This window comes from Oryza sativa, chromosome 8 (genome assembly GCF_034140825.1).
Source record: "Oryza sativa Japonica Group chromosome 8, ASM3414082v1".
NCBI lineage: Eukaryota > Viridiplantae > Streptophyta > Magnoliopsida > Poales > Poaceae > Oryza > Oryza sativa.
In genome coordinates this window covers 700353-709726 of record NC_089042.1, presented here as the reverse complement: position 1 = coordinate 709726, position 9374 = coordinate 700353, and the positions used below count along the sequence as shown (strand labels likewise).

The following is a 9374-nucleotide window of genomic DNA, read 5'->3' as shown; positions in this document are numbered from 1 at the left end:
CGGAAAGAGTATACTACCTCCGTTTTTTAACAGATGACGCCATTGACTTTTTCTCATATGTTTAACCATTCGTTTTTATTCAAAAAAATTTACGTAAGACATCTATTAAAAAACAGAGGTAGTATTTCATAAGGAACAATCATGCGTAAAAGTGTGAAACTAAGAGGGAGGTTAGTGAACTGTTTAACTGATTTGAAACAGAGCACACGAAAAGATTTTCTTTTCCTCTGAACAAAGACATGACACAATAAATTTCGCCAAGTAGCTGCCTCATTACACAAATTCAGACCAAAATATCCACCGCAAATCCAAGAGCTTCTTATTAATAATAATAGTAAAAATAAACGCCAAAAGTTCTCACACGGAAGCAACTAACTTAGCACACAAAAGACAGACATGAACACACCCAAGCCCCTCCTCTTCCTTGTCTAAAACGAAGCAGCAACTAAATTAAATCGACCTAAAATTCCGAGGCCCCCAATGGCGGCGATCGACGACGAAACCGAGGAGCTCTAGTTGGCTGCCTTGCTGATGAGCTCCTGCGCGACGGCGACGGTGGGCAGCGCCGGGATGGCACCCTTCTTGGTGGTGCAGATGGCTCCGCACGCGTTCGAGAACTTGAGCGCCTCCCTCAGCTTCTCCTCGTTCTGATCACATCAATCACATGATTAGTACAGTATTTACTAGCAGCAAGAATCAATGGCGATGAAAGATTGAGATTACGTGGAAGATGGAGTCGTCCTTGGCGACGTTGACGAGGAGGGAGCCGACGAAGGCGTCGCCGGCGCCGGTGGTGTCGACGGTGTTGACGGAGAAGCCGGGGACGGAGCCCTTGAAGTCCTTGGTGAAGTACCTGCATCCCTTCTCGCCGTCGGTGACGATGAGGAGCTTGAGGCCGTCGAACCAGAGCGAGAGCACGTTCTTCTCGTCGTTGGCGTCGCCCTGGGTGAGGAAGGCGACCTCGTCGTCGCTCACCTTGATGAAGTCGGCCTCCTTCCAGATGGAGAGGATGCCGGCGCGGGCGGCGTCCTCGGACGGCCAGAGCGGGAGGCGGACGTTGGGGTCGTAGGAGCAGAGGATGCCGGCCGACTTGGCGGCGCGCATGGCGGCGACGTGGGCGGAGCGGCACGGCTCGGTGATGAGGGAGATGGAGCCGTAGTGGAAGATCTTGGCGCGCCGGATCAGGTCCAGGTTGAGCTCCGCCTCCGTCAGGAGCATGTCGGCGCTCGGGTTCCGGTAGAACATGAACTCGCGCTCGCCGTTGCTTTTCAAGGTCACGAACGCCAGCGCCGTGCGCGCGTGCTCGTCGAACAGGCACCCCTCCGCGTTCACCCCGTTCTTCTTCAGGATGTCCACCAGCATGTGCCCGAACTCATCATCACCAAACTGCAACACAGAAGAAAACAAATATTTTTTAGACATTGAGAATATGCAATGCTTTTGATGAAAGATAGATTAATGAAAGATGCAATCACATCAGGCCAACATGTGTTAATCAGGATTCAAGAACTGCATTTGATCTGAATTTAGCGATTAGCAAAAGATGAATATTTATCTTCAGATCAATGAAAGAGGCAGCTTCGAGACATATGATCGGAAATAACACAGGAAGATTTTTCAATTTGATTGCAGTAATAATAAGTGAAAGAATTAGAAATATTATTCATTTTTAAATTAAAGGTGATTGATTCCTTTCGATAAAAAAAGAGAATAAAACTATCCACGATACTTGTAGTGGCAAACAGCAACAGAGAGTATTCAGTGGCAGATACTCGGTATCGGGTTATTGGATCCGATGGCCCACTCGCACCCAAAACGGGCACGAGTCGACGCGTCGCTGTCAGATCCGACTCAGCTGGGCCAATCGACAGTGTGCACAGAGAGTGGGGCCCACGGTGTCAGCACCAACATCGTCAGGTTCCATGCGTGTAAATAAATTTAATAAACAAATAATAGTACCAGTAAAAAAAATAATTCAACTAGATAATGTGCGCCACTGTACAGCTTAATAACTGCACGTGATCCCAAGGGCCAACTCGGCCGAAAGAAACCACCTTTAACGCACACAGATAAAGACTAATCTACTCTAAGCATTTCCAAAATCAAAAGTAAAATAATTAATTAAAGTACAAATATAAAATCACATTATTTTAATTCTCAGAAATTTAATCCATACTAAGAATAAACAGTTTAAAGGGTAAATTTAACCAAAAGACAAAACAGGAGGGAAAAAAACAAAAATAGCTAAGCACAGCACAGCTCAATACAGCACGAGAGTGAGGAGTGAGGTGATGTCACGTGACGACAAAATAGCTCGCGCGCACGAAGCCCACGAGAACTTCCTTTTCCGAGCCAAGCAAGCGTGAGCGAACCAAATCATTCCTGCACAATTCAACGCCTAATCCCACCCGTCCATCCCCGATCCGACGGCCCAGATCCCCCCATCCCGCCGATCCATCGGGGCGGCGAGATCCACGCCCGGATCTAACCTTACCAAACCCCACACCCGCCGGATCTATCTCGCCGGCGACCAACCTCGCCGCCGGCGACGACGACGACGACGACGCCCACACCGACATGGCAGATCAGATCTACTACGTAAGTGAGAGAGCGGAGGCGTTGCTTGTTACCTTGCCGACGAAGGCGGAGGAGCCACCGAGCTTGGAGATGGCGCAGGCGACGTTGGCGGGGGCGCCGCCGGGAGCCTTGACGAAGCCGCCGGACTCGGCCAGCGAGACGCCGGCGACGTCGGGGACGAAGTCGATCAGCATCTCCCCGAACGACACCACCAGGTTGGGCTCCGCCGCCGCCGCCGCCGCCGCTCCGTCACCGAGAGGAGCCATTGCTAGAATTCAAATCTCACGAACAAATCAACAGCGAGAACGAAACGAAGCGAATCGAAGTCGATGCGATTTGCGATGAGAAGCGATGAGGAGGAAGAAGAGGAGGGGGTGGGTGTTTATAAAGGGCTTTGGGGGCGATAAGGCTTAGCCCGAGACGAAGAGGGATTATCGCGTAATTAGTCTTAATCCGAGACTAATTACCCCTTCGGATCCGTAATAATCTCACCCTAATTTGGATTTTTCTCTTCTCTCCGAGTAAAAAAAGAATTACTACCCGCGACTCAACGGCTCAGGCAACTCCGGCTCGATTGGACGGTGTACCCTCAGTCACGGACACGTAGGGCAGGGGGTGAGGTGGGGCCCACCTGGCAGTGGGGATGGTGACAGGCTGTGCGCTTGGCTCCGTCCGGGTTGCGTTACGTGCGTTTGGTGTGGCGCATGGGGCCCGCGCGTCGGTGGGGGTGGGCTGGATCACGTTTTGTGTTTTTATTTTTTTTTGGTGCGGATATTTTCTTTTCGCAATTCGGTGGGGCCACCTGCTGCTGGTGGTGGGTTGCTCATAATTTGCAGGAAAATTAGTTACATCTTCTTTTTTTTTAGATTAGTTCGATTTTGACTTTGCTTCAACAGATATAATTGGGTTATGAATTAGTAGTACGCAGTAGCAATTGTATTCTCTTCTGTCTATCCTAATACTACCTCTGTTTTTTAATAAATGATACCGTTAATTTTTTTTCTCACATGTTTGACCATTTATTTTATTCAAAAAATTTATGTAATTATAATTTATTTTATTATGAGTTGTTTTATCACTCATAGTACTTTAAGTGTGATTTATATCTTATACATTTGCATAAAATTTTTAAATAAGACGAATGGTCAAACATTTTATTTAAAAAATTTATGTAATTATAATTTATTTTATTATGAGTTGTTTTATCACTCATAGTACTTTTAAGTGTGATTTATATCTTATACATTTGCATAAAATTTTTGAATAAGACGAATGGTTAAACATATGAGAAAAAGTCAACGGCGTCATCTATTAAAAAACGGAGGAAATACTATATACAGCAGTAATAATTGTTATACTCCGTACTTGTCATCTAAAAAAAATATCTCCTTGGGATAATTGATATTCTTTTTTTTTGTAAATTTCTCTGTTCGTTTTATCAAAATACTGTATATATCTACCTTGGATAATTACTATTTTTCTTGTGTAAATTTATGTGTGTCGCGTTTTATCCAGTTTTGACTCGGTGTGGCAAAAAAACAGGATCATGCATATATATCTGCTTCTCCTGCTTCTCGGGTGAGATGAGATCGATAATTCTACTTTTGAAATTTTGATTTACCGTTAATTATCCAAGAGATAATTCTACATTGTTTTGAATTACCGTTAATTAATCCAGTAGGACCAGTCATGGAAAAGAAGAATATATAGATGCGTGTCGCTTGCATGGCCGCATGATGAGGTTTCTGTTAATTCCGGGTTTTACAAAAATATATATTGTCAGTGTATTTGGATTGCATATTAATTTGTGTAGATTTTTCAAAAATATGTGTTCATCGAGATTTGAGTTGTACACACCGACACACGTACATGTTTATTTGAATTTGTTTACAAGTAAAGTTTCACTTTTTAGCCTGGTTTTGTGAAAATGAAGTTTGGTGGGTTGGACCAAACAATCAATCATACTAGCAATCCGATCTGCAGATCTGCTGCTGCATGCTGCTGTTGGGCACAGCACACTTAAATCAAATTAATTCCAAATCAAAATCGGATGAGAATGAGATCTCATCTCGCTGCACGGTGAGCAATCGATCCATCATCCATCGACGATGACTAATTAACCGAGCAGAGGACTACGGTCCGTGATGAACGAGTCGTAAGCCGAATAATTTTGGAAATTAATAAAGAAATTATTGATGGCGGCTATCCAAAGCGCACAAAGATAGGTAGGCTGATAAGTGGTAAGTGATAACTGATGATGATAAGGTAAAGTTTGATCTGTCGCCTTAGCATGCTGTAAGCGAGGATTAATTCTCTGCATTTACTTACGTGCTTCGCTTTTATTATACGTCAACCTGATGGTACAAAAGAATTACACAACAGTGTGATAATATTCCTTTTTTTTTCTTTTCGGCTGATGAGTATGATAAAAATTGGATAATGGAACCAGGTTCTGGTTCTGGTTCTTATTCTGGTTCAGGTTCTAATTCCATTCTCTTCCTTACTTTCATTTCGTCAGGAGCCAACCTATATATCACGATGAGGATTGAGGACGACGACTAAATCGAGATTAAGGAATCCCACTGTGCATGCAGCCATTGTGTGTGTGTGTTAAAAAATTTTTTTACATGCAGGATGCAGCCATTGAGTTAGACAAGTACTAGACCTGGGCTCTGGCCCAGCCCATATGGGATGTGGGCCTGCTTCCCTTGCTGCTGGGCCGGCCTGGCAGCTCACCGTCTCTGAACATTCGTTCTTCCCGTCGTCTAGTTTTTACTGCGTATGCGTGCATCTCCGTTTCAGCTTATAGAAATTTTACTGCCCTTAATAAAATGTATGTAGGTGCTAAAATTTTACACTGAAAAATTAGATATTTTTGAGGTATTTAGTGTCAGAATGTACAAATAAGTTACCTGGTAAAATTATCCTTCAATAGCTACTCTAAATCTCCGACCAATCCAAAACGTACGGCATCGATTTGTAACATGAGTTCAAAAGCCATGTTTGTTTCTCTCCTTGTTCTTTGTTTGGAGCATCACAATATTATTGTACATGCATACATATCTAAACTAGTGACATGCATGATTGTTTTACAATCTTTCCTATACAGTACCACAATTATACCAGCTGCTAACTGTAGCATTTCTGGCAAGCTTACTATACTTACTACTATCATACATGGCCTCCATGCCACAATACAAACTGACACTACTTGTATACCTTGGGTACTGTAGCATTTCCGGCAAACTAGCTAGCTGCAATTTTAAGTTCACAAAGACGCGGCCACGAAAGACGTCGAGTATACGGTATGTTATTATTGAGTTGCATGCACCAACCAGTTAAACTCAAAAGCTTAAGCTAAAGAGCTAAGGCGGGCAATTCAGGACATATAGATTGTTGGTATGATCAAGGAGTGTCAGTTGACGACCCTGCAAGATGTCCTGACCTCGCCGGCGTCGCCCTCCTTGAGGTCGAGCTGCCCCATCTTGAGCATCCCCTGCTGGAACGCGTAGAAGAAGTATGCCTGGTTCATGGCGAACATGTTCACCAGCCGCTTCGTCTCCGGCGACTCGAACAGCGTCTGGTCGGAGGTCAGCAGGCCCCGCCGCTGCTGCAGCTCGCGGAAGTAGACCCCGTCGAACACGTTGCTCGTCCGGTCGAACGTCGCCGTCGCGGCGTCCCCGCCGGCGGCGCACGTGCTGCCCAGCGACGACGCCAGCGCCGCGTCCAGCGTCGCCGCCTCCGTCGCCACCCGGTTCTTGAAGTTGGCGCAGTGCGCCCGCCCCAGCGTGTGCCCCCCCGACAGCGCCACCATGTCCTGCGCGGTGAACCCGTGCGTCCCGAACAGCTGGATCAGCGCCGTCGCGTTCAAGAACGGCGGCGGCAGCGCCACCGTGTCGGCCGCGCTAGACCGCGTCCCGTCCCTCCTCCCCGTCGCCACGCCGTAGTACGGGCCCCCCGCCATGATGACGGCGTCGCGCGCGGCGAGGGCGAGGACGTCGGCGCAGGAGACGACGCCGGGGCACCGCGACTCGAGGGCGTCCTTGATGCGGTCGATGACCTCGAAGCCGCGGAGGCTCTTGTTGGCGAGCGCGTCCTTCTCGGCGGTGTTGTCCGGGGTGGAGTCGAGGAGGACGGAGGCGTCGCAGCCCTGGACGAAGCAGTCATGGAAGTGGAGGCGGAGGAGGCTGGCGGCGAGCGACGGGTCGCCCATCAGCGCCTGGCTCACCACGCTCCTCACCACCATCTCCGCGAACGGGCAGCTCATCCCGTAGTAGTCCATGCTCAGCGCCGCCGCTCGCCGCGGCGCCGCCGCCATGGCCACCACCTCCACCATGATCAGCAACCTCACCAGCTTCTTCATCATCTTCGATTCACTCTTACTAGCTTGCGATGAAGAAGATGAGAGTGTGTGTGAGAGTGAGTGAGTGATCACATGTATGATGCGGTATTTATAGCTGAAGCTGAAGCACATGAACGATGTCGATTGATTTGAATTATGCACAATTGATTAATGTACGTAGTGCACGACATGGATGAATCCAAAAACCAGAGCACTAAACGGTGGAGAGATCATGTTGTAGCAAGAGTCAAAAAAGCTCTCTGTGCCTCTCTGAAGATAGCGGCGTATGTAGTGTCACTCATGCATGCAAACGCAACTAACTGAATGTCCGAATCGTATCATATTAACCATATAAAATTGCCATCAGGGCAATCAATCAGTCGACGAACAATCTTCTGAAACCATTTTTTAATCAATATTTCTGTGGCATTGGTATAATTTCAGACGTAGTACGTGGGCGTCGCATCTGCAGCTGGCATCCATGGCCAGATGCCATGCATCACCTTGGCTATCGCCGTACGTTGCCATCGCAGCGGCGAAGTGGGTCACTCTCGATCGATTCATCCACTTTAAAAATCCCTTTCTGAATGAACAATTGCACGCGCGTGCGTGCCTGGAAATTCAGTAATCTCTGCATTACAGTTCTACGTATGCAGCGCATTGCAAATGTAGTGCAGAAAGGTATAGCCAGCCGCCATGGATTTCAATTCACTCAAACTGCGCCTGCGTCACCGAGCATTATTTCAGTTAGTAGTATATGGGTAGATCGCATAGACTTTTCCCATACTGTGCAAGCGATGCAAGATGTGATAGGCCCAAGGCATTAAGTCCACAATCTCTAGCTCTGAATTTGTCTGCATATTGTACTAGTGGTTGGATCACTAGTAGGCCATTACCACTAAGCTAGGTAGTGATATATCATACTGAAAAATCTGAATGCTGAGAGAGTCATCCCATCAAGTTGTTTCACTCATTCATTGATTGGAGTGTATATGGATAGTATGTTTTCACCATCGTGCGAAATGGTGAGATAACTCTGAATAATAATCTTACATGTGGTTGATGTTTAGTTGACCTTGTAAGGACTAAGGACGGAAATATTAGTATTTGCAATGTGGACGTAATAATGCATGGAGATGAGTTTATCACACTAGGAATATATGTTGATGAACTTATGAATTATAAAATTAACTGTTAATGTTCTGTATATGTAGTTGTTTAATCACTACAATTAAGCTAGTGATACTGAAAAATCTGAATGCTGCCGAGTTACCCCTTTCTCTTGTTTCACTGACTAGCTCCTGATGCATCATATGTACTTAATTATGCGAGCTCCCCCGGTGACATTTCAGGAAAAAAAAAAGAGTAAAATGTATTGGCAGTTCTTAAATTTGTAGGGTTGTGTTATATATATCTCTAAACTCTCAAAATACATATCCATGTCCTAAAACTTGCCAAAGTGTATCATCTAGGTCCCAAATCGACACATCCCCTCTGGTATTCTACGTGGCGCTGATGTGGCATACTACATGGACGTGACGTGTCCTTTTCTTTTTTTTTCTTCTTTTCATTTATTTTTCTTTTTCGTTTTCTTCTCATTCTTCTTTTTTTCCTTTCTTCTGCTCGGGTCACAGAGAAAGGAGAAGAAAGGGGAAAAGGAGAAAAAAAGAAAAAGAATAATTTTAAATGGGTCCCATTAATTTGTCAGTCAAAATGATGCCACGTCATGTCCGTGTGGCATGCCACATTAATGCTACGTAGGATCCTGAAAGAGTTGTGGCAATTTGGAAACTAGATGATAAACTATGACAAGTTCTATAACTTAGATATGCATTTTGAGAGTTTAGGGATCTAGGTGACACACCTCTACAAGTTTAAGAACCGTCCGTACACTTTACTCAAAAAAAAAAAGTATGCAATCTGAAACATATATGATGTTTGAGCATCGTGCGAAATCTGAATGACAGGTTGTTTCATAGCTTTGTACTATGAATTGAAACCTGAAGAAACCTATATGTTTCACTGAACTAGCTCCTGCATATTAGTAGCATATGTATGCACTAACGCAGAGGATAAAATTAGGCAACACTACTTTATAAGAAAAAGGGATTGCTTGTCAAAATAGTGGCTGTCACTCCAGACCAATTAGCCATGAGCCCATGACATTACTGACATTTCGGAGATGGATTTGTTTTGCGCATGTTGTCTAGTAAGTCATCAAAACTTTGAAAAAAAAATTAACTTATACAAATATGTAAGTTAAATTTGAACCTACATATTTGTGCAGTGATATACTACCTCCGTTTTTTAATAGATGACGCCGTTGACTTTTTCTCACATGTTTGACCATTTGTCTTATTCAAAAATTTTATGCAAATGTATAAGATATAAATCACACTTAAAGTACTATTAGTGATAAAACAACTCATAACAAAATAAATTATAATTACGTAAA

The 9374-nt window shown here is 45.0% G+C and overlaps 2 protein-coding genes across 2 annotated transcripts; both read right to left on the bottom strand.

Annotated features, from left to right (window-relative positions):
- Positions 1 to 166: 166 nt before the first annotated feature.
- LOC4344497 (fructokinase-2-like) lies at positions 167 to 2936 on the bottom strand. Its single transcript, NM_001403347.1, has 3 exons — positions 2631 to 2936; positions 724 to 1386; positions 167 to 647 (listed from the first exon to the last, which is right to left on the bottom strand). Exons 1-3 carry the CDS (start codon positions 2841 to 2843, stop codon positions 513 to 515), a joined length of 1011 nt encoding a protein of 336 aa, NP_001390276.1. The 5' UTR covers positions 2844 to 2936; the 3' UTR covers positions 167 to 512.
- Positions 2937 to 5566: 2630 nt separating this feature from the next.
- Positions 5567 to 7002, bottom strand: LOC4344496 (peroxidase 47). Its single transcript, NM_001403346.1, has one exon. It carries the CDS (start codon positions 6941 to 6943, stop codon positions 5993 to 5995), a length of 951 nt encoding a protein of 316 aa, NP_001390275.1. The 5' UTR covers positions 6944 to 7002; the 3' UTR covers positions 5567 to 5992.
- Between the last annotated feature and the right edge of the window lie 2372 nt (positions 7003 to 9374).